Genomic DNA, 26,478 nt, shown 5'->3' on the forward strand with positions numbered 1-26,478 from the left:
AGGCGGTGGCCCTCTGCAATGAACAGGGGAGGACGTAAGTCCCTGCTGCTGTTTGGCTATTGCCCAGTTAGCCGGCGGGCTAATAAACTTACCCTGACTCTAACTGCATCTGCCTTCTTTATGTGGATTTCTTCTTGAAAACAAGTGCTACAAGTAACTTCAACTGTTTTAACCTGATTTAGTAGGCTACGGGGGAGGGGGGCTGCCTTGTTCATTGTTTTTTATCTGTTTTTATCTATCGCAGGGGTGCCTTGTGTTTTGCATTTTGGATTTGCTTGCTTCCCTGCTCTTGGGGCCACTTTCCACGGATTCCCTGCCATTATTTTGGCCAATGGGGACAGCCGCCAAGCATCACGGCCGCCGGGGGTTACAAGTCCCAGAATTATTCCCTGTACCTGCAGCTGTTGTCCATTAGCCCTACTTAAGGTGAGCCATCGGGGCATGGAGGAGCAGAGGTGGGCTGGGCCACCCCCTCTGGTTTTGTTCCTAATCGTCAGATTGCAGTGAGTGCCTCGTATTCTTGGACCTTGGCTCTGGCTTTGTTCTGTCACCTCGGACTCTTTATTAGTGACAGCGGTCAAACGTAAGATATAAGGGGACACAACAGTCACTTCAAAATCTAAGGGAGGCACAGCACTTGACTATTCCCGACTCAGGTCACAAGTGTTCTAGACAAGGAGATCGTTCTAGCAGAGCAACTCTTGTCATGGGAGATGGGGGGGCTAGGTCCCTTGGGGCCTTCTGGAAGCATTGGGAGGAGCGCTTCGCCAGTTTTCTCTACCAACCAGCCCACTGGGCCTGCTCTGCAAGCCAAGCTACCCCTGTTAACTCCCAGCTTAGTCAGTATGACATCAAATATCGATTTTTCGGTTACCAGCGAGAGCTGGCCCCCCGCTAAGCTTAAAAAGTATTCTAAATGATCAGGTCCTTGAATGCCTTCCCGGACTGATAGGGTTTTTAGTGCAATAACCCACATACCCGTCTTGCACCCCATGGGCATTGCAACCACCTCTTCTGATTCAGGGGGCATGGAAGCCTCCCCCACTCTGGAATGGCATTTCCTTTTTAAAAGATTCCAGATGATGATGACTGCAAGTGTGTCCTCGCTGATCAATAGATTTTGCAAGCTGAAAACTGGGTGTCCTTGTTAACTCAATCCTATGCTAACATGCTGACCCCCAAGGCCCTTTGCCCAGGTCTCCATGGTAACTAATAAACCTTCCCAGAGTCTTGCAATCGATCCAGGTACAGCACAGAGATCGACTTTCGTTGTTTTAGCCGCTCAGGGGCCGGGGCTATTTCTCCCCAGACCAATAACACAGGTGACACCGTCTTAAGGGCAGGAGCAACTTAGGCTACTGGCAGGGAGGGAAATAACAGAAGAAATAGAGGTGGTGGAGCTCTAACAGATAGTCCAACTGAAGACTTCAAGTCGAAGTTGAAGCAACAACAATTTCCTAACCAAACTCGACTAAACCTTCCTCCGGACTGCAGCTGTTATCTGGCCTTTTAAACAAATGTCCCACCCTTAAATTCCCCCAGAGAAGAACCAACTACAGAACTGAAAAAATCAGTTTGTCACTGGTTGTCTTGTAATACTGGTTTCAACATTAATTAGTCTAAGGACATGCTGTTTGTACACTGGGTCGTGTGGATTGGTTCCTTTGTCAAACATTTGAGGGGGGACTGTATTGTGGTGAATTGTCAAAATCCCAATCTTGCACAACGTTTAATCTATCAGGGGACTAGGAACTAGGGTAGGGGTGCTGTATCTCATATCTATATTGTCTCACTGGGGTTTTTGTACAAACATCTCAGACCGTTTCATTTTATGGGTAATGTGGGGAATTGCTATCCCTGTGAGTTGCATGATGAACCAGAAAGGTTCCTTGTCCCAGTTTCTAACAAGATTCATCTTCTCTCAGGCCTGGCAGATGTAGATTGATGTCCAGTAGGGAAGGATATAATTGCAGCCTCTAAGGGACTCGTGACCTGTGAGGAGGGTATTCTTCCATATGTAATTTTGCAGCAAACGGCCCAAGTTCTCAAGTGTACTTTACCCAGTGAAGACACCATCTGTGATCCCACAATGCTGCTTTGCACTCCTTCTCCTACTTCAAAACTGCCCACTAGTACCGAAGTGCAACTAGTTAACAGCGAACAAACCTTGAATCTTCCGCCTAGCCAATCTCTAACCACCTCGCTGTGTATCCAGGCTTCCCCCATGCCTAACTTTGCCAATATTCTTACATTGGTTTCATGGAATATATTGGGGCTTGGGAGTTAATTTGACCAGGAAGACTGGGGAGAAGTATTTATTGATCAGGGTGACATTATTATGTTCCAGGAAACGTGAGGGATCACCCCCTCCTACAGACAAGGTTTTAAGACCTTCCATGTCCCAGCCCACAGATCCCATGCTGGTAGACCCTCAGGAGTTCTTGCCATTTGGCTCAATATTACTTCAGGATGTCATGTTAGGCAACTACCCCTTTGATTCTTCCTATTTATTGGGTCTTGAAGTTCTTGTAGGCAACAAGGTTCTTCTATTACTTTTCCATCTTTACGGTAGGAGTCTGCCTAAGACAGTTGAATCTGCAGTTCTGCATCTCCTGATAGACACCCTAATCAGGGAAGAGACAACTGTTATTGTGGGTGGGGATTTTAATGTGGGCTGTGAACCTTCATCTTTATTAAAGGAAGTTGTTAGTGAAGAGGACTTGCACCGGGGTACACCTCAACTCCAAGGCCCTTACCTACATAACCTTTCTAAGACAGCCATGCAGATGGTAGACCTCTGTGTGTGTTGTCATCTCACAGCCAGCAATGGCAGAACAAAATCTGATTTAGAGAGCCTCCCAGCATTCAGAAGGAGTACTTATTGAAGCCATATTGAATACATACTCAGAAATGTTAGTTCTTGGGATAGCATAATTTATATGGAAGTTCTACTGCGTTTCAAAAGTGATCATTTTTCATTGGCCCTTACCCTTCGTGGTATCTTAGATAGCGTGACCCAGAACCCATCGCAGCCAAGTCGTAATCTAACGATTAGTAATACCAGGGGGAAGGTTAGGTGGGAACAAGTGGCTAACAACAAGAGTGCCAGTGCACAGTTATATCAAGATTTTATCCCAGTTTTGCTCACTGTTTCACAGACTATGACGTCGCAGTTACTCACCTTACAATTTTTTTTAAAGTGGTTTGAAGGGCATGATGATTTTTCATAATACATCACTGAAAGTGGTTATCATTGTGGATATTTTTGGTTGGCATCATACTTTTATTCTATAAAAGTGTAGGGCAATCACGAGGTAATACAAATTCAAAGATCCAGAGAACTGCATTTAAATTATGAAGCAAAAAAAATAAAAAATTCGGTTCAATATGTGTGCAGTTGATGAATTTTGTTTTTAACATCTCTTTTGTATTTCTTCCAATAGCTATGGTAAAATTTTGAGAAGGACAGAAAATTAGAATATCTGAAGGCAGGCCATGATATAAATAAAGAGGGTACGCATCTGTTGTTCATTCTAAATTTATATCTTTATAAGCATACACATAAGTGCAGTGAGCAGTTCTTGCCATAAAATGTCTTTCTAAAGTGGTTAATATAAAGTAGTATCTTTCACAAAAATAAGGCATTCGTTTGCAGGTGCACTCTATTAAAATACATTTTCCTCACAGCACATACAGAAAACATACATTGATCCACTTTTGTGGAGGAACAGATATTTAGCTACCCTCTATATCAGAGGTACAAAAGAAATGTAAGCAACACTGAACTTTTAAATGCGTGCACATGTAGTGTAATATGGAAATGAAACAAGTACATACTATATCTATTGGCAACAGTAGCAAAACACTAAGACAACTTATGAAATATGCAAAAGAAAATACATCTGGCTAATTCCTTCAGAATTCGTCATAAAAACCTATTTTTAGTGCAAGTTTTAGATACTGAAATTGGCTGAAAAGTGCTGGACACAGAATGCCAAAAAGAGTTGCTTAGGCTCCTTTTTTAAGCTTTGCATGTTGTAGTTGTTTCTAAAAACGTGAGACTCATTTGTGTTGCTGTGACGCATCAGTGATACCACTTTTCAAGAACTGATTGTCAATACTGAAAGCATTTACGAACACTACACATTAGACTTGTCATGACAAGCTGTGTGCATGAGTACCTGTGTAGAAGAAACACTTTGGATTAGCACCTTTTTATACGTTGTAAACCTCTGCACACCTTTACAAAGAGTGTGCGTTGAGTTTGCATTAATTTTTTAATGCAACCTGTCACAAAAACTTCTGCTGGAATTTATAAATCAACGCAAATCATAATTTGTGTTGGTTTATAAACCAAAGAACTGCAAGGCAGTGTAATGATTCTTTGCATTACTTTGCGTTAAAGGGGTAATCTATTGATGGTATTTGGGCATTGCCACTCAATCATCCACGGGCTTTTTGCAAATTCGTATCTGTAAAGAATTGCAGACAGGGATTTGCAACAAAATCCTGCACCTCCCTAAGGGAGGCGTAATGAGAGGAAATGTTTTCATTAGTGCTCATTTTTAAGTTGTTGCATGTGTGCTGCATTATGCAGCACACGTACAGAGGGAAAGGCTTACTTGTTTAGTTTTCACGTAGGAAGGGACACTTTCCTTCACAAAAAGTATGCTGACTTTAACACAGAAACCCTTGCACTATGACTCCAAGGGACCTGTGTTGGCACCTAGCTGCCAAAAGTTTGCCAGCATAGGGAGAGAGCAGAACCACACGACTTTGAAGCAGATATCTGCTCTCTCTTGCGTGTACAACACAGCACAGAAACTTCACTTGCTGCTCTCCATCACATGAACTCTTTGTAAATATGCCCTGTAGTCAACAAGACGTGCCAGACATAATCTCATAGTCTCAACTAGCATAACCTGTAAAAGGTGGCAGTTTGCCATAGCACCACATTCATCTTCTATGACATTGGCATTACTTTGGTTGCTGGTAACATCTCTATAAGAGAAACAATTCAGGTTCTTGACATGTGCTTTTCTAATGTTTTTTCATATTTGCTTCTTTTTGCTTCTCGTCAAGCAGCTCCTGAATTCTTCGGTTCTTTGTCCTTTCATAGGTTGCTCTTCTTCTAGGAATCATGTTTAGCTGCATTACGTCATTGTCCGGGGAATATTTCTTTGGTAAACTGCCCACAACGCTATTGTCCTGGTGCTCCTCACTTACATTGAGATGGGTAGTGTTTATTTTGTGAACTACGGGTGGCAAAGAGGTGGTATTTATGTGCTTGATTCTGTCTGGTTTTGTCAGCCCAGGTGGGATGTTCTCAATGTCATTATCCTTGTTGGTGTCAGTGTCATTGAGAAACGCTCTGCAGGACTTGCAGCATAGACTGCTAAAGCTGGGAACAGAGCAGTATTTGACAAAGGAGTCCTTCTGGCAAATTGACGACTTGTCAGCATAGCAAGGACGCCCTGTAAAACAAGAAAAGGAGAGTAAGTTTGATAAACAATACTTAAGAAACGTTACATATGCAGGTTATGGTATTGACAAAGAACAAAACTCACAGTAACTGCAGATGGAACATACACATACATGTATCTAAAATCAACAGGGTGTGGTAAGCGATTCAGTGGAACAGTTACACATTGGCTCTTTTGAACTACACAGGTCCAGCGAAAAAAAACAGCAAAAGTCTATTGATTAAAAAAAAGTACATAAACATCAAAAAGTACAAATTTGACCCCAATACTAATAAAGGAAGATGTTCAGAATCTATTCCAAACTGTAACTAGAGTTCTTTCTAAGTCACTCACTTGATATGCAGCCAGAGCATTTAAGACATGTTGTAACCCGTAGACTGTACAGTCCACCATGGTTGTGGCATTCCGGTATTAAGGCAGTGGAATCTGATTGTGAGAAGCCCATTATTGGGTCCAGGAATTCTGGTCCCAGAGATACCATTACTGGCAGGAAGGTATCTCCGGGCCAGAAAAAATCTTCCAATGTGAGTTGAGCAATTCTCCCAGTTACTACTTATTTTCAGTGGTAATTTCACCCAAAGATTTTGGCTGCTTGGGCTGCTGGAGGACCTGAGGGAACTAAATGGGCCAGCAGGTTTCCCTGCATTACACGCAATGCCAGTAAAACTCCTTATCACTGGCAATTACGAGATATTCTTTCATGAGCCCATGGCCTATCTAAGTACTTCTTTAGTCCTTTGGTCTCTTCACTTTTATATCTCTAGGTTTTTAGTGCACTCTTTTATACTTACAAAAAAGAATGATTGAGCTTCTTATTCAGCTTATTATTAAGACAGTAAATAACTAGTGTCATGTATAGGTGTAAGGTAGAGGCTTGGGATAAGGTCAGCATCAAGGAATGCTCAACTTCCTCCAGATATATTTTGGTGGAATAAAAAGAAAAATCTAAAATCTATTTATTTCCATCACTTTCATGAGAACAAAAATACTCGAGGTCAGTCTGCATTAGAACAGAGGCATGTCTGTGTGACACAGCAGAATTGACATGCTATGATAAATTGCTTTAGGCAAAATGTGTGCCCTATAGCAGGCTTAGCAAGCTCCAATTAGTCCATTTTAAACTGTATATTACATATGGTAAAGTATCCCCTACCATACATTTTGAGGAGTTTGCAAGTCACCAAGCAGTTGATTTATAAGGTCATGAACACTGAGGTGACATGGAATATTATATTTCCGCACCATTGGGGTTACATTACGTCTTATAAGAGATGTTTTTACTCTCTACCTGCTCAATCGTTTTTTATGAAGTCTGGATTATTGGTTCCTCTAAACAAACTGGATGTTTGAGCTTCAAACAGTGCAAAATAAATATTGATTCTTTACTGTGAAAATAAAGACGTCAATTTACAGCTTAGTATTCCCTTGAAAAACCACATTTGGGCAGCCAACCTACTTGTCCTCGGCAATTTTTGTATTTTAAGAAATTCTGAATGTTTATGATATAAATGACCACAATATGAATGTTTCTCACACTCCATCACAACCTATGGAACTGTTCCATACGGGGTAATGGTATCAATAGAATATTAAAAGAGTACAATACATTCTAATAAACGCTTCTAATCAGCCTCTATATTTTTGGGAGTTTTTGAGCTAGAGCCTATGTCATTTCTACTGTGTGGCATGATTAGGCTGTACTAGATATAGGCAAAGCACTGTCCTTAAGGTCTTCTGTTGGAAGTTACAGCTATTGAGAGCCATGAGTTGTCTAGCATACCTGTACTGTGTTAAGTGTGCAGAAGCATTTTATATAATGAAAATTAATGCAATTAACACGTAGAAATAACATGTAGGTCTCAGACGATGAAAAGCTGTATTTTAATTGCAAATGAGAGCACTAGGCTGTCATCGCTATTAGTGTCAAGAAGGGCTGTAGAATGCATTTTCTCTTCCTTTACAGAACATTGACCAGGGTCGGGAATGTGAGATGTTAAACTTTCAATAATACAAATGTGCTGAGAAATGTATGACCTAAAAGAAAGTGTTAGATTGTGACATTCCCACAGACATAGTTTTCATAAAATACAATAACGTATTGTGTTTATCTTAATTTCTATAGAATGGCGGTTTTGATGGGTGAAAAACCCATGACCTAATAGTGTAATACAGAGGAATAATCATTAACTGTTTTTGTCTTATAGTAAGTGAATGGTGGGAATCTTTCTCTAACTTGCAATATGTTTCATAAAATGTTTCTTCAGAATGTTTAATCTCTGTACAACATTGTCTTAAACTACTTAGATAATAGAAGATTTCCTGCTCCCATGATGACACCTGCACTGGTTGGACAGACATCTGAGAACTGTAACTAAATGTTTCTCCTAGTGATATGACTATCTTATAAACCTCTGTGTTCCTAGAGTAGGAGAAAAGAGCTCTCTCAGATTCTGACCCAGAATCTTTGCTGACTTTCCAGACCACTCTGCAGAGCCCTTGCAGACACTTCTCAGATTCATTCTGAGAGATCCTTTATTTTCCTTGACAGAATCTATGCTTCTTTGAGACCCTACTTAGTTTATTCAACCTCTCTTTATGGGAAGTTCTACCTTTTGATTTGAGATATAAGTTTAAAAGCTTCATACTTTCACCTCTCGAATGTAAAGCTCTTTATGGGTTCTGACGATGCTTTTCTCTTCTTCTCCATAGCTTAAAATAGGGACTTTTCCTTTATGGAACGTGATTTATGCATTTGTTCTGATATTAAAGATTTTGTATTGTTTTTTCTAACTACTTTGATGATGATCAATAAAGATATACTTACTAAACGACTTTAAAGCTTTGAAACTCATCCCAACTGTCATCATTGACTCCCAAAGATGGAAAATAAAACTGTGATGAATACATTGATTTAGATTTACAGTTTCTGGTTAATTCTTACTTATGACAAAGGTCTAGGGCCCTGGGCCCAGGAACATTGGGGACTGCTGATTTGATGAGTTGGTAAGATGACGCTGTATACCAAAAAATCATTTAAAGGTCCCTGCTCTACCAAATGTCTGAACAGTTTTCGGTCTAGTGTGTCTTATTGCAAGTTTGTGTTTGTTGTTTTGTAGTGGTTAGTGCTTTTATGGGCTATAGGTGTTAATTTTGGCTGTGTTGGATGTATGCAAGATGCTCTGTCTAGTGTGTTGTATTGGAGGGTACTGCACGATCAATACAGAAGGTACAAAATCATATGTGGCTTACCTGCTCTGCCTATCACTGAGATACAATGAACACTGAATGAAAATACATATGGAACGAACACTTTGTATGGTGTTTGTTGGTGTGATGATGACAAGGAAAGAGGTGTAAAAATTGAAGCTTTATTGTATAGTTTTGTAATTGCATACGGGGACATCATACAAAGTACATGATACTTTTAGGATTTCAGGATTTAATTGAGACAAAAGCGAATTAATTAAACTTTGGAACAGTATATTGAACATGTGGGTTAAGATTTGAGCAATTTTAAGCTAGAATCGCAAACCATGACTGAGTGAAGTGCGAATTCATAGGTGCTAACGCAGTTATAGCTCTTAACCAGTAGATGGCATGCAATGCTTGAAAATCTAAGGCAACACTTGTAGAAATAGGTGACTGATGGGAGCTGTGGCTTTAGAATAGTGTTTGCACAAGGAAGGACATGACATACACGCATGCATGCACACATTTCCGTGGCACGCACCGGGAAATACCAAGTGAATTCTATGGCCCAAAAATACACATAACGTCTAAAAATGTATGCGAAATTACGCGAAATGCCAACTTCGTGATTTGCACTATTTTTTTTAGGGAAACTGCTTCTTCGTGTCCATTTTTGGCACCAGGATGCAATAACATTTTTACATGAAAGAAACCTCAGCTATGCTATATGTGCTAAGGAATGTAATGTCAAGCATTTTATTGTAAAGCAATATACCAAATAATGTAAGATTACTCCGGCATGTATTAATTTTCGGCCGGGCCTACTTAAAGGGACACAGAAAAAGGATGCTGAAATATATTATTTTCTTGACAGAATCTAATAGCCCCCTAAGTGTTTTCACTTCAAGAAAAATATGCTATTCATAGTGTGCTTCGTGTGCATTTGCGCAATGGGTAGAGCCATGCACAGAGGGAATAGGAGCACGTATCAGATATCACATACTATTGTGAGCAGTATGGCTGAAAATCTACTCCTGGTGCAGCTTTTCAGGTGTACTTATGGTAATATTTGTAAATTGAAAAAAACGTAAAAGCATATTTAGGCAGAGATTTATATCTCAATCCATATTTTATTTTTCTTTGCTATGATGACATCCTCACACAACAGTGTTAGAACAAGCGCACGAAGGTGTTTCATCCTATGCTGCTTCAAACGGAAATATAGTAATTTGAATGTATTAACTCACACATCATTATAAAACGTCTTTAAAATATTGCCTCTGGTTTAGCTACTGCTAGTTCAAGGGAAATACTTTATTGTTCCGGACTGAATTGCTGTTCCGTAGTGGCTCAGGTTTCTCATCGAGGGACTCAAATAGGATGCAGAATTTGCAGTCTTCTATAGTGGTAAACGGATTGCAATCATTGCATGTGCGCAAAATATGAGGCTACTTAATTTCAATTACACTTATTGTATGATGTCTTGGGTAATAATAAAGAAATTAGGACCACCTGATACATATTTAGGGTCTCACATCATAGGATTTTGGGGGCCCTGGTCCAAACGTATTTGGGTTCCCTGTTCGGAACAGCTTTGAATTTATAATTCACTTTCAACTCTCTCATGCCCTCTTTGGCCAGGTCACTGACGGTGCATAGCAAGGGAGTAGCCAGAAAAAAAAAAAAAAACACTTTGATCTAAAGCTCGGTTGACGTCAAGCAAGTTATCCCAACCCTCCAAAGAAGAGCTACCTTGTCCTTCCGGTCAAAGCATCTGTCCATTCATCCTTTCCCCCTTCCATTCCACTGCTATATCCACTGTTTTACCTTCACATTCTGACACCCATTTATTCTTTCATCATCAATCTTTCTCTACCTCATCCATTCATCCACTCTGCCATCTGGCCATCTGTCTGCTCTGCTATTTTTCTGCTCTGCCATCCATCAATCATCTATCCACTCTGCCATAAATCTATCCATTCTGCCACCTATCCCTCCACTCTGCCATGCAATTATCCACTGAGCCACCCATTTATCCACCCATACATACAACCACTCTCCCATCCATCCATCCACTCTGCCATCCATTCATCAATCAATCCACTCTGCCATCCTTTCACTCATCTTTTCATCCACTCAATCATCAATCCCTTACTCTGTCATCCTTTCACCTGTGCATCCATCTATCCATCTCTTTACAGTGCCACCCTTTCATCTGTCCATCTATCTTCCTATCCATCAATCCATTTACTCTGCCATCTTTTCACCAACTTATTTATTCGCCCACCCACCCACTCACCCATCCTTCTTTCCTTTCTTTCATTCAGTATTTCTTCCCCTTTTCCCTTGCGTATTTACCCATTCTTCATTCTTCCTTGTCCCTGATTGCTTTTTTTGTTAGTGCTGTATTCATTTATAGCATGAATTATGAGTAATGTTTCTGTAAATTGCACATGGAGGAGGCCCTTAAAGAATCTCGTCTCTGCTGTAGCTGCTAATGTGCAGGTTTCACGATGCCTCTGGTGGCCAGGCACGCTTGTCTAAATGGGTTTACATCTAATATTTAGGCACATTGCTGCGCGTTGTTCAATATTGTAACACAACAGCAGCTCACTAACATTACTGCAAATAATCTCCATTACACCCTCCCGTTTCTCATATGTGAGGTCCTGTTACGATCTAAACGAAACTTTTTTTATAGATGTTGCATGAAACAAACACAACATTTCTCTGCAAATTATCTGTAATAGACTCAGACACATCGCCCATATTACAAATACATTGAAGGAAAAAGTATTTAAAAATCCCTTTTAAGAATTATTCAAGGTCATCAGAGCAGGACTCTCTGCAGAACAGAGTTGGCTCTACCTGGGCCCAGGTCCAGAGCCCACTTTACCCATGCCTTAAAACGCCACTGCACATACAGCAGTTTTAGTTGTCCAATGCCCATTGCCTCTAATGCATCAACATTTAAACATAGAGTGGAGTTTGGGTCTTCCCCTAGCACTTTATTGGATGGTGTTTCTATCTATCTTATTTCACTGTTTCTTTATTTACTGGTTGGTGTTTCTATCAATCCCATTTCACTGTTTCTTATTCAATTACTTACCTCCTTATTCTTTGCAAATCTCAACTCTGGTGCCTATCTCCTTAACTGTGCCTTAATCTGATGACTTCTGTCTTCCAACATCCTGCATTTAGGTAGTTACTGCAAAATATGTTTTGGTAGTAAATGTGGGAGGGTCTAGAGAGAGTGTCTGGAAAATAGGAAATTCATACATGGGAAGGGGTTTAGCGGGGCATGCAAATACAACCAACCAATCACAAACGAGTAATCCCATCGCTGTTTTATAAACCACACTTCTAAGGTCATTACAGTAATTCGTCTAAAGTTAACACAATCAAAATGGACCAACCTTCTTAGCTCCTCTACTGATCAAGCTCAGAAACTCTAGCCTCTCACATGGCTACTCACATGTACAGCCACATAGTCCCATAGGAAATAATGAAGGTGGGGACTTAGAAAATATTATTAAATAAATTCAGTTATTTCAACTTTTAAATTGAATAATTTAGCATTAAAAAACTTCATTAAAAAATGTAATATTTTATAATTACAAAACAAATAATTCATTTATGATTTAAAAATAATTACATTACAATTTTTAAAAAGTGCGCAAACATACCTATTAACTAAATTTACTCCATGTTAATTAAATATTAAAATGCTTTTAGTTTCTGATTTAAATAATATCTATTAATTAGTGTATTTCAATTATTCCATAAGCATTTACCATGTGGTGTTGTGTTGTCACATTTTATTTTATCTCTTGCAAGCACAAAGTACCTGATTTGCATTCAAATTCTCCGCAAGGGACCGCCGAGGAGGAGATGCATGGAAAACGGGGAGGTGTGCATCGATTTCTCCGGCTGCACACAGACGATGTGTTGTTTATTTTTCACGCAGGGAAGACTTTGCGTTGATTTCCGGCGTGCAGACTTGGATCCTCTTCGGGTTGCAGGGTTTTCGGATGCCCTGGGGACGATGCGTTGAAATCCGGCACTTGCAGGACGAAGTCACAGTGACTGCGTTGATCCGGTGTGCGATGCATGGAAATTTCTACTGCACAGCAGGCGCTGCGTCGATTCCTCTCAGAAAGTCGGTCTGTGTCATTCGCTGGTGCTGCGGTGATCTTGTCCTTGCAAAGTCAGGCTGCGTCATTCTTGTTCGGCGTGTGGTGATTTTCTCACCGCAATGCAGTCTGTGCGTAGTTTCTTGCAGGCATTGCATTGGTTTTTGCCGCACAAGGAGTTCTTTTGCAGTAATGAAGTCTTTTTGGTCCTGAGACTTCAGTGAACAGGAGACAAGCTCTATCCAAGCCCTAGGAGAGCACTTCTAAGCACAGCCAAAGAGCAGCAGGGCAACAACAGGGCAGCAGTCCTTTGCAGAAAAGCAGTCAGGTGAGTCCTTTGGGCAGCCAAGCAGTTCTTCTTGGCAGGCTGCAGGTTCTGCTTCAGGGTTTCTTCTCCAGGAAGTGTCTGAGTTGGTAGGGTCAGAGACCTGGCTTAAATACCCAAATGTGCCTTTGAAGTGGGGGAGACTTCAAAGAGTGGCTTAGAAGTGCACAAGGTCCCCTTTCAGTTTAATCCTGTCTGCCAGGGTCCCAATAGGGGGTGTGGTAGTCCTTTGTGTGAGGGCAGGCTACTGTGCTTTGACATGTAAGTGTCAGGCCCTCCACCCTCCCAGCCCAGGAAGACCCATTCAATATGCAGGTGTGACTGAGCATCCTGTGTTTGGGGTTGTCTGAGGGAATGCACAGGGGAGCTGTCAACTAAATCTAGCCACACCTGGATTGTAAGGCAGAGAAGGATTTAAGTGCAGAGAAATGCTCACTTTCTAAAAGTGGCATTTCTAAAATAGTAATATTAAATCCAACTTCACCAGTCAGCAGGATTTTGTATTACCATTCTGGCCATACTAAATATAACCTAGTTACTCGTTTCAGATCAAGAGCTACAAGCCAAACAGTATATGAGGGTAGCCCTAATGTTAGAGTATGAAAGGAGCAGGCCTCACAACAATGTAAAACGAATTTAGGAGTTCTACACTACCAAGACATGTAAACTACACAGGTACATGTCCTGCCTTTTGTCCACACAGCACCCTGCCCTATGGGTTAACTAGGGCCTACCTTAGGGGTGACTTATATGTAGAAAAAGGGGAGGTTTATGCTTGGCAAGTAGTTTGAAATTGCAAGTCGAATTGGCAATGAAACTGCACACACAGGCCTTGCAGTGGCAGGCCTGAGACAAGGTTAAGGGACTACTTAAGTGGGTGGCACAATCAGTGCTGCAGGCCCACTAGTAGCATTTAATCTACAGGCCCAGGGCACATATAGTGTACTTCACTAGGGACTTATAAGTAAATTAAGTAAGCCAATTGGGTATTAACCAATGTTACCATGTTTCAAGGGAGACAGCATATGCACTTTAGCACTGGTTAGCAGTGGTAAAGTGCACAGAGTCCTAAAAGCAGCAAAAACAGTGTCCAAAAAGTGGAGGAAGGCAGGCAAAAAGTTAGGGTTGACCACCCCAAGGCTGTCAGGTCTAACAGTGCCCCAGACATTGTTTTGTCATCTAACACAGAGCATTGGGATATTTACCACTAGATAGCCCTCCTCTAAAGCCCACCTAAGAATAGGTGAAAAAGGGAGAAATGTAATGGAGTGTGGCTCTAAACTTTCTTGGATCAGGCCACAGCCCAAGGCAGGTACTTTTCCTTCGAGAGGGCAGCAAAATGGGAGGTTGACCAATTAGATGCTTGTTCATGTCAAACCTATGCCCAAAAAAGTCCATCTTTAATTCACTTCCTTTGGGGGATCGCTTTAGTACTCGGTCTGTGGATCTGTGTAGTGCAGAATGTTGTATTAGTGTCAAAACTTTGCCTGAATACAGTCTATTATATCTCTTAATCCCCTTTAATGGCTGCAAAATTTCAGACCTGGAACCCTACAAACCATTGGCATTTCTGAATCCTGGAGACCCAGTGTAATCCAAGGTGGTGTGGCATGCATGTATTCCAACATGTTTACCTTCTCAGAATCACTGGCAAAAATAAAAATATACCTAAAACAGTCTATTATCTCTCTCTTTCATGGGGTGGCTGCAACATTTCAGCCCCTGGTCAACCGTCACTCAAGGACCCTACCAACTATGGGTGTTTTTTAAACCTAGAGACTATGGGGAATCCCTGGTGGTGTGGCTGGCATGAATCACTGCACATTTTCTTACCAAGAATGCTCTGCAAACATTGAAGTATGGTTATAAAAACAGTATTTATCCAGATGTATGTAACAGAAACGTTGGGCAATAGCTAATGTCTTTTCACCCTGCATTACCAGACTTCTCATAAAATGGCTTCCCTCTCATTTGTGGGTAGATTTAACTCATGTCAATTAACCGGCAAAACCTATAACTATGTGGCTGCATTGACACACATTGACTTCACATGGACCATGTTTTGACTGGTTCCTGACACAGGCGATAGGCCCACCCACAAGTGTGCAGATTTTTCTCTCATAGAAACATGAGGAAAAAATGTGGTTTAGGCCAAAGTTTGATGTATTGCCAGGTATTCCATGTAGAAACAATTGTAGGACTCACGCAGGCCATACCACTCTGGGCTCTCACGCATGTCTAGTTTTCACAAATGTCTGGCATTGGAAAGCTTCCCTGGGAGCCGCAAACCTTGATTCCAAATACAGCAAATACCCACAGGCCTAGAAAGAGTGAAATTCCATGGACATTTTTTGATATCTTCATATTGCAATTGAGGGGCTCTGCTGTTGCAGTGGTATGCCCACCCACACACCACTGTTATCTAGTTGCATCGGAACACAAAAGAGTAGAACATTCAATAAGATATATTGAAATTCTCTTCCTATTTGGCTTCAAATGTATGTCAGCATGCAAGAAAGAACATATTTCACAAAGCACTCTCTGAATACCACAATATTATGGGTAACCCCAAATTCAGAGTTGTACAAGTAGCCACTATTTCTAAACTCAGATTCCAAGTCACATTTTAAAAATGCTTAGCTTTCTTTCATACTCATTTTTCATTTGCAAGAATTTACCTTGCAAATTGGTGCATTCATGTTACACAGACAATCCTAATACGCCGCAGGTCAGCTGATAATTGACTATTTAATATATTTGTCAATCAATGAATACTACATATAATTGCAACCAGAAGAATCAGATAGACACATCAATATATTAATTTTGTAGCTATTAGCCATCAGGGAAAAATGCAGGTGAAAACATTGCCACCTATTTCATTAGTTTTTTATCTCTCCAATTAGTTTAATTAGGAAAACCATGACTGATCTACACAAAAGCCCTCCTGCTCACCTCTGAATTGTGTACACTCTTCAGAAATGTGCAGCTCTTTGGTTTAACCCATGGGTCCACACCTCTTTCACCTACAAACTACGAGTAGGTAGCAAGCACAGGAAATTTTAGCTGTCACTTATAAAGCCACAAAAACTTTGGTGAAAACATTTTTTACAACTCTGCCTGTTCCTGAAAGCTGAGAAAAGGTATATCTTAGCACACACAACTCCCTGTTGATGTAATTTTCGGATAAATACACTAAGGCTATTTTCTCGGTACCCCCAAAGGGAATCCACATACTCTGGGTATCCTTACACCTACATGTGAGGAAAATGGTGCAAATTAATCCTGGATATATTTGGGGGGGGAAAGCTATGAAGGTGTTTGCCCAAACTCTCCAAAATGTGAAAAAGGGTCAGCACTTAAGGGATTATCATGGAATGTTTGCCAGGCACACGTTTTAAATATTTGTAAAACAGTTAAATACATGTTTTTTAAGACCAAGTTTGGGTATAAATATGTCATTTTGTTAACCACAGGGCTCATAATGAATCAGATCACTGTAATCTTTACATTAGCTGTGGATAACTGTGCCTTGAAAGTGAATAATGGACAGCTCACTAACTACAAAGATTATCTTTGTTTTAGTACCCTGAACACAAATAATGAGCAGACCTTACTCAGGAATTATATTTTCCTGGTGACGGTCGCCAGGGTGAAGATATCGTTCATGTGACCTTTTCATTGAAAAGGTATTTTTGATAACGTAGAAAGATTTTCAAGAAATTTAGCAATTTTCTAGCCTTGTCAGCTAAGCCTTAGCATGCCATGTTTCATGAAGATCCGTTCACTGAAAATGCAAGCATTTGCAATGCAATGGGTCTCACATTTGCTCAAGTAAGAGCTATTAGCATTGTAAATTTCTATCTGGAATTCTCTTGACACATAAATTGGAACTGAAAAGTTAAACAGTTGACATAAGCAAGCCAATTCAAAGCACCACAGCCCCCATGAGCGTGAGCGCGAAGGAGAGACACAAAAGGAAAAATAAGTTTGCTCGCATTCAAACGTATTGGCAAACATGCAATTATCCATGTAACGGGATCGATGGCCAGGGCGGTAACAAAACTGCCCCAGGAGGGACAAACGTAAAGCATTTACCAATAATAACAAAGGATTTTTGAAAGGCAAGCCCATGAACGTGTGATAGTGATGGGCATGTGGTGGGTATGGTTAAAAGATAGATTACAACACATCAGAGCGCTTGCATGCTCGGCCTAAAAATAAGGTTTTTGTGAGCTCCCATGCAAATTTTGCTCATTTCTATAGTCCAAACCACTAAATGGATTTACACTAAAATTGGCATAAAGACAGACCTCCAAACAGAAAGCAGGCTTTGATTGGTTTGGTGAAAATATGTTCAGAGGTTTTAGAGACACAGAAAGGCCTGGCCAGAAGCCATGCACCAATGCCAACCCTTGAACATCGGCCACAGACAATTCCTTCCAAGCAGCCCAATCTACGCAGATCTAAACACTGTGTACAGCGGGAGATGCACATTTGTGGTGTTTTGCGTGCAGATCCTGATTGCAGGTCCAGTGGGAGTTGGGCATCCACTGCTGGTTAGGCGCAGGGATTGGTATTTAGTGCACCATAAAAAACTATGACATTCTCGTTTTTGATGAAAGCAGTTACTGCATCTCAGTATGAGTGCACCTTCATCATACACTAGCTGGAGCTGTGAACCAGTCTAAGAGGACACTGTGCATACTTGGTGTTCCTATAAACTAAATGCACGGACTGCCTATTTTAATGCAGGGGCATAGCTGTCATTGGTTCTGCAGGTACAGTAGCACCGGGGGGCCCAGGGCCCCGATGGGCCGTTGAACCCTGACAACTATTGTATTTACTTCTCTAACAGAAGTCAGAGGGACCATTTTCCTTGCTTGCATTCGGGCTCGTGGCATCCTTGCTGCTGTTTTATTGCCGTTGGGACGGTAGGACCTCGGTTTAATTACAGCTCTGATCTAAGAATTCATGCAAGGCTCTGCTCCAACAGTCGGAGTCTGGGACATTTGGGTTCAAAAAGACAGCATAAAGCAGTATCCAAAACGAAATGGAAAATTCCACTGCTTAAAAAAACCTTAACGGAGCCCAGATCATTCAGCTAAAATGAAGCCACGTTGTTTTGCTAAAACAATAACAAAAACAACGATGACTGGTTATGTAAGCATCTAAAAGCATACTATATCTTGTGGAAAAGACGGTTTTTAGATGTGATGGTGGAAAGAGGCTGCTCTGTTAGAGGCCTGGACGGAATCATTAATGAGGGCAGCAAGTGGAACAGGGTCAGTGCTGGTGAGGCAAACATCTCTGTCTCATTTGACATCACTGGGTGCAGTATCCCAGCAGAATAAAGCGCAGCAAATTTAAGATCTATACGTGCTGTGAAAGTAAGCATGAAACTCATTGCTGAGGAGCCGGATCTGATGAACATCTGTCAGGTCAGATTCATCCTGATGAATGCACAAGTTTGGACATTCCTTTGAGGCTAGTGAAGGGAGTGTTCTGCCGAGGAGCTCTGATATCCTGCCAGCAGTAACCACTATGTGGCAGCTGAAGATGATAATAGCCAGCTTTCCTACAGTGGAAGTCCTAGCATGGGGCACTTTACGTTTTGTGAAGACTTGGTTACTTTGAATAGTGAACATTGTCACATAACTGTGGTTTCGGGAGGCTTTGATCAACTTGGCAATGCGTCAGCCATTTTGAAATTAATGTTTAGTGAGGTTCTCAGAGTAAAGGCATCATAAAATCACTTTCATGATTATGTTAGATATTCTTGGGCGAACATTTTCATAGGAGTCTGTAGGAACATCTTTTCAGTGGATAGTACTAACTTTGTAAAAGAATGAGTGCTGGTGCCAAAGCTCTGCTCCGACTGTATTTTTAAAAGTAGCTGCGTCAAATTCACTTCAGGCCTCTTTAATCCACTACCCGACATTGTGGCCCTCACGCTTTCTGGTTTCTTCTTTCTCCCGTTATGTCCAGTTGTCCCTCCTCCATCTTTCCAGTTTTTTTTTCTTTCTCTTGCTCTGGTCAATATCTCAAGAGGAAAAATAAGTGTGGTGGCAAAAACTGGTAGCAGTGGACCTCACGAGCAACCACTGGTTCAAATTAGGCACCGGACAGTAGTTATGTAATTTCATATATGAATTGCTTCAAACACTGCTTCCACTTCATTATGCATTATATGCATGTGGCAGTTCTCTACGGAGATGGTTTTTAACTTGCAGTCCAGGGACCCTTGGTGCGCCACAAAACCTACTTAGGGCGGTCCGCAACTGCTTCAAAATTAAATACTATTAACAGATTAAGAAAGCATATATAATTATAAAAGCAAATTTAAAATTGAACATTTTAAAATGTTCTGTAAATGTGAAGGAATTTAAAATTGAAGGCTAAAAATTAAGTTAGTATCCTCAGATGGATTTGTGGAAGCAGTGCAAGTGCATTAAATAGAATATAGTATGGAAGATGGGTAGTTCCAACCTTCCCATAAAATTTAACATTTTGATTTTTCATTATGTATTTGTTTGTGAAATAAATAAATAAATAATTTCACCATTGATCTGTTTGATGAATGCTTGTTTTTGTATCCTTTTGTATTGTTTTGCAGTTCAAATAATCAAAAAGGCATTATGTCCTCGGCTTCCAGTATTGACTCAGTGGGGGTACCCTGGTACCAATAATGACTCAGTGGGGGTCCACATAAGTCAAATGTTTAGTAACCACTTCTCTCAGTATACTTTTTCTGGGCTGCCTCTTAGTATATTAGTCCTGGTGAAGCTCACATGTTATGTTTTGAAAGCCAGCAATCAGGATTTATGCCAACTATTATTATAATTTTGGTGCCAAACTCCAGGTTGTGCGAAGATACTGATTTGAAGTTTCTGTGTTATAGAGTTGGGAATTGCGGCCCCTTCTTATACGGACGGACGACTGGCACTGCCACATTTTCACCGGCTGATGGCCTGGCGGTGCTGGCGGTCTTAATCAGCCAGGGTAGTGCTGCAAGCAGCGCTGCCCTGGGGATTAAAATTCCCCTCTCCGCCATGGAAAAGCTGGCAGAAACAGGGGGCTGGGGACCCATGGGGGCCCCTGCCCTGCCCATGCGCCCAGCATGGGCAGTGCAGAGGCCTCCATGGACAGCCCCATTGCGCTTTTCACTGTCTGCTTAGCAGACAATAAAAAGAGCGATTGGTGCTGTTGCACACAATGCACTGCAACATTGCCTCCGGCTCGATTACGAGCCAGCGTCAATGTTGTGGGCTGTTTCCCGCTGGGCCAGCGGGCGTAACTCCGATTCCAGCCACTGGCCCAGTGGGAAACTCGTAATAAGGGCTGCAGGAGGGCTGCCGCATAGGCGGTAACCTGACCGAGGGAGTTTGGTTGGTGGTCTTTTCCACCCGCCACACTCATAATGAGGGGCTTAATCTGCATCAGTACTGCAAATAACCAAAACAAGAACATTTAGATTGTAAGCCAGGGAACCTTTACCTAGGAACCATTATGGATTTGATGTCAAGGAGTTGGATAACTCGCCTCAAAATGAAGATGGCATGAGCTGAGCAATTTGAAACTGAATTTCATTTCTTACCAATTTTCCAAAGCTTAGACAGAGACCACATCATTGAACATATTAACTGTAAAAATGCAATTGAATACAGGAAGAATTAAAAAATGATCTGAAACCCTAGATAAACTCCTCACTTGACCCAAGTCTGGGACTTTTTAGGATGAAATTACTGCATTAACAGCATTTATTAAAACAGACGAAAAAATGTTCCTCCAGATTAAGAACCGATGGATCGATAGGAAATGATTACTGGGAGTGGACAACAACATTAGACATGTGCAAGGCATTGTTAATTGAGTAATGCATTCAGAAGATGAAATCTTCAATCTGAAAAAGTAAAGGCATTACATCGAAGGTAGGAATGGCAGGAGTGATGTATAACTTGATGCTTTATGGTTTAACAGGAATAAGCATTGGCAAAGCCTTTGAGATCTATTAGCTTTTCCAATGTTTTAGCCATGCTGCGCAACATTCCTGACGCTATTCAGCATGACTAAGATATTTATCAAAAACATTTTAGAAAGTTGCCGCTCATTTTGGAAGCACAGACGCCACATGGTTTAGTAACTAAAAAGAAAAAAAGCGTGTGAAAGTGTTCTTTTTTTAAAGCAGGAGGGGAGAAGCAAAACGGTGGGGAGGCTGAAGAACCATGGTGGAATGGAGCAGAAGAGATATAAGGGGCTGGAGGACATAAGCTATGCAGGGCTGTGGGTGGGGAAGGAAGTTACACAGGGGGCTGTGGGTGGGGAAGGAAGTTACACAGGGGGCATGGGAGAAAAATAAGAGAAAGAGCAAAGTGAAACGCTAGAGCAAGTTAAAAGAAGAGCAGCACCGAGCTGACAGGAGATGCCAATAGCTGAGAAAACAACAGGAGAGTGGGGGAGACACACACAGGTGAGAAAGAAGAACACTGGAGTGAGGTGGAGAGAAGTATACAAGGTGGACAGCTGGCAAGAAAAATATGCCCTCTTGTGGAGTGTCTAAACAAATACATAAAAGTAGCATTGAAAAGTGAGCAGTGGAAGGGCACAAGTACTGCGTTCATGCTCCGGGGAGAGACAAATACTACAAGTGGAAGGAAGCCCTCACAGGCTAATGAATAAGAAGCAAGCACATGTGAGTGACAATGAAGTCAACCGGTGTTAAGCAGTGAATTGGTTCTAAGTCCACTGTAAACTAACAATATCTCTTGCAACAGACAGCTAATGCTCTGTCTAGTAGACAATACCTAACAATCATTTGCAATAAAATGGGTCTCCCGTTTGTTCAAGTTAGAGCTATTAGCATTTTAAATTCGTAACTGGACTTTTCTTGCCACATAAATTGAAAATTAAAAGTAAAACAGTTGACATAAGCAAACCGATTCAAAGCACCACGGCTGCCATGAGCGTGAGTGCAAAGGAGAGACACAAAAGGAAAAAGAAGTTTGCTCACAGTCAAACCTATCAGCAACATGCAATTATCCATGTAATAGGATCGATGGCCAAGGCGGTAACAAAACTGAGCAGAAAGCATTTACCAGTGATAAGAAAAGATGTTTGAAAGTCAAGCCCATGAACGAGTGATAGTGATCGACGTGTGGTGGGCGTGGTTAAAAGCCCACAGATAGATTACAACAGGCCAGAACACTTTCGCGCTTGACCTAAAAATGACATGGCCCTTCAGAGGATCTAATGAAACTCCTATAAAAAAGCCCCTTCAGAGGATCTACTGAAACTCCTATAAAAATGTTAAGCATGATGGACGTGAAAAGCATTTAAACCCAAAAGAATAGCTATACTTTTCCTCAAACACACTGTTAGAAATGGGGTCCTTGGTTGACAGTCAGGTTACCCCCTGTTCAAGCAAAGACCCTCACTCTAGTCAGGGTAAAAGAGAATCACCCTCAGCTAACCCCTGCTTACCCCCTTGGTAGCTTGGCAGAGCAGTAGGCTTAACCTCAGAGTGCTAGGCGTAAAGTATTTGTACCAACACACACAGTAACTCAATGAAAACACTACAAAATGACACAACACAGGTTTAGAAAAATAGGAAATATTTATCTAAACAAAACAAGACCAAAACGACAAAAATCCACCATACACGAGTCAAGTTATTAATTAAAAATCAAAAAGAGTCTTTAAGTAGTTTTTAAAAACACACTAGCGCTGCTAGAGTGAAAATGTACCTGGTGTGCGTCAAAAATAACCCCGCACGGGCGGGCGTGCGTCGAAAATAACTCCGCACAGCGGTACTCGAGTCAAAAATCCAGCCGCACGATGAGTTGACGATCCAGCCGCGCAGGTTGCGATCTCCCAGCCTCCGTCAGCGATGCTGCGCGTCGTTTCTCCTGCTCCGTGCGTCGATTCTTCGGTCGCGTTTCCTGCGAGCGTCGTTTCTCGGCTGCGGAGCTGGCGGCGCGTCGTTTTTCAGCCGCAGATCGGATTTGCGTCGATCTTTTTCCCGCACGGCACTCTGTGCGTGGATTTTCTTGTCCTTAGGCTGCCAGCTTCTCCTTTCAGGGTCCCAGGAACTGGATGGGCACCACAGGGCAGAGTAGGAGTCTCTCCAGAGACTCCAGGTGCTGGCAGAGAGAAGTCTTTGCTGTCCCTGAGACTTCAAACAACAGGAGGCAAGCTCTAGATCAAGCCCTTGGAGATTTCTTCTCAAAATGGAAGGCACACAAAGTCCAGTCTTTGCCCTCTTACTCTGGCAGAAGCAGCACTGCAGGAAAGCTCCACAAAGCACAGTCACAGGCAGGGCAGCACTTCCTCCTCAGCTAACAGCTCTTCTCCAGGCAGAGGTTCCTCTTGATTCCAGAAGTGTTTCTAAAGTCTGTAGATTTGGGTGCCCTTCTTATACCCATTTTAGTCATTGAAGTCACCTTTCTTCAAAGGGGACTCACACCTACTTGTGAAATCCTGCCTTGCCCAGGCAAGGCCTCAGACACACACCAGGGGGTTGGAGCCGGCATTGTCAGAGGCAGGCACAGTCCTTTCAGATGAGTGACCACTCCACCCCTCCCTCCTAGCAGAGATGGCTAATCAGGAAATGCAGGTTACACCCAGCTCCCTTTGTGTCACTGTCTGGTGTGAGGTGAAAAACAACCCAACTGTCAAACTGACCCAGACAGGGAATCCACAAACAAGGCAGAGTCACAGAATGGTTTAAGCAAGAAAATGCTCACTTTCTAAAAGTGGCATTTTCAAACGCACAATCTTAAAATCAACTTTACTAAAAGATGTATTTTTAAATTGTGAGCTCAGGGACCCCAAACTCCACATGTCCATCTACTCTCTAGGGGAATCTACGCTTTAGTCATATTTAAAGGTAGCCCCCATATTATCCTATGAGAGAGACAGTCCTTGCAACAGTGAAAAACGAATTTAGCAGTATTTCACTGTCAGGACATATAAACCACATTACTATATGTCCTACCTTATCCATACACTGCACCCTGCCCTTGGGGCTACCTAGGGCCTACCTTAGGGGTGCCTTACATGTAAGAAAAGGGAAGGTTTAGGCCTGGCAAGTGGGTACACTTGCCAAGTCGAATTTACAGTGTAAAAATACACACACAGACACTGCAGTGGCAGGTCTGAGACATGATTACAGAGCTACTTATGTGGGTGGCACAACCAGTGCTACAGGCCCACTAGTAGCATTTGATTTACAGGCCCTGGGCACCTCTAGTGCACTTTACTAGGGACTTAACAGTAAAACAAATATGCCAATCATGGAGAACCAATTACGTACACATTTTAAACAGGAGCACTTGCACTTTAGCACTGGTTAGCAGTGGTAAAGTGCCCAGAGTAACAATAGCAATAAAATCAGAGTCCATCACACATCAGCAACCTGGGGAACAGAGGCAAAAAGTTAAGGGAGACCACGCCAAGGATGAAAAGTCTAACACACACTGTGGTAGTTGAAGCTTGTGTTTCTGCTATTGAGAAGTAATACATTGGGCCTGATTACAAAGAATGTAGTTGTTATGTACTCTTGTAGTATTCATTGCTTGCTCTTGAATTGCATGAGTAAGCCAGGAGTACTATCAGAATATGTCACACCTATTCACAACAATATCTTTGTTAATTGTGTAGTCTTTATTACTCTTTATATATGTCTTTTCTATACATGGAGTTCTTAAAATACTTTTAAAATGTTTACTACCCTTTGCACACATTTCTCCCAAACAAAAAAAAGGCAAGGAGTTTACAGTCAAGACATGAACACAGAAAAAATTACACTTAGGAATATAGGGCCTTATTTATGAAGCAGTTGCATCGCTTCTCCACCACACAATGGTTTGCAAGTGTGACGTAACTACTAAATGTGATTTAACAAGCAAAGCAAGACCACCTTGCATGGCCCTGACTGGCTTGCTAAATCCAGAGTAACGCAACACAGAGCAAATTGCTGTGTTGTGTTACTCTGACCCAGGGAGGCATTCCAGGATTGGTACTTGGGTGTTCCCACACAACAACCATGAATTTTGACGCATTCCCAGATTTACCATAAATGGTGGACCTGAGGAATGTTGCAAACTGGTATGCCTCCCCAGGTGAGGTGTAACAAGGAGAAATATGTTTATTTCTTCTAGTTTTTCCTCTTTACATGTGTGCTGCATTCTGCAGCACATATAGAAAGAGGTAAATGTCCCAGGGGATTATTTCTATTGCAGGAAAGGGCCCCTTCCTGCACAAAAAACAATCCTTATTACATCGCAGGCACCCTTGCACCATGGTGCAAGGGTGATGCATTGGTGCTAGGCAGCACATTGTGTGCTAGCGCTGGGAAAAGGCAGAAATTATTATTTTAAATACAGTACAGTGCATTCCTGCCCTTTCCCTATCACACAACGCAACAAGATGACATGCTGCGCTGCCTGATTTTCAGATATTCTGTCCCTCAGTTCTTTACTATTTTACTTACCAATCCTCTTTCTGTGTTAGTCAAGCATGGTATAAGCTAGCAGTCCATTGAGACTTTCACTGGAACAGGCTTTGTCATTTTTGTACCCAATGAGATTCTTCTTATGAGCAGAAAACACAATACTTAGGGCCAGATGTACCAAAGGATTTTACCCATTCTGTGTCTATGGGAAAATGCTTTAGTACATATGGCCCTATGTTCTCTTTACTTCTCTATTAAGAGGGATCCAATTTTGTTAGATACCAATTTTAAATAGACTGAGTCCTTACAAATATATGTTTAGTACTGTTGTAACTTTAGGATTATTCATTTGACAAAATAAAGGAAGAGCTGGGCGAATCGAGTTATTTATCAGGGTAAACCACTAATAGATGGTGGGCCTTTACTATTTCATAGAAGGGTTTCCATCCTCTTGCTTGGTTCGGACTACAAAATACAAATTTAGCTTAAGAAGTATGACAATAAATGTACTTATTGGGCACTGCAATGTTTTTGTGAGCTAAAAGGAAAAACCAGAGAAGTGTAGTGGGAGCAATGTGTCAATGTGTCCTCGCCCATGCAAGTGGGGAACACAATCTGGGAAAGACTTCTGAATAGAATTATAGCTGCCAGTATGACGGAAACAATCATGTTATGTAATTTTGTTTCCATTACAGTACGCTGAATAGTACAGTCGGTATGGTTAGGGATCACTATTGGCCTGTAGAGATTTATATGTATACATCATACTTATTTGTGTGTCACTAAAAGTATTTTCAATTAGAGTATGGCCAAAAATGGCTGCTTAGCCACTATTCATCCATGTCGTTGGAGAGGGTGCATCTATGGAGAGAATTTACCAGAGATTGCAAACATTTA

The 26,478-nt window shown here is 41.5% G+C and overlaps 1 protein-coding gene across 1 annotated transcript in view; it reads right to left on the reverse strand.

The window, feature by feature from the left end:
• Positions 1 to 3,524: 3,524 nt before the first annotated feature.
• ADAMTS2 (ADAM metallopeptidase with thrombospondin type 1 motif 2) overlaps positions 3,525 to 26,478 on the reverse strand; it is a 1,546,369-nt gene continuing 1,523,415 nt past the window's right edge. The window contains exon 22 of the mRNA XM_069199292.1: positions 3,525 to 5,474. Within this exon, the coding sequence (XP_069055393.1) occupies positions 5,041 to 5,474 (434 nt within the window). The 3' untranslated portion in view covers positions 3,525 to 5,040. The remainder of the gene's footprint in view (positions 5,475 to 26,478) is intronic.

This window comes from Pleurodeles waltl, chromosome 7 (assembly GCF_031143425.1).
Source record: "Pleurodeles waltl isolate 20211129_DDA chromosome 7, aPleWal1.hap1.20221129, whole genome shotgun sequence".
NCBI lineage: Eukaryota > Metazoa > Chordata > Amphibia > Caudata > Salamandridae > Pleurodeles > Pleurodeles waltl.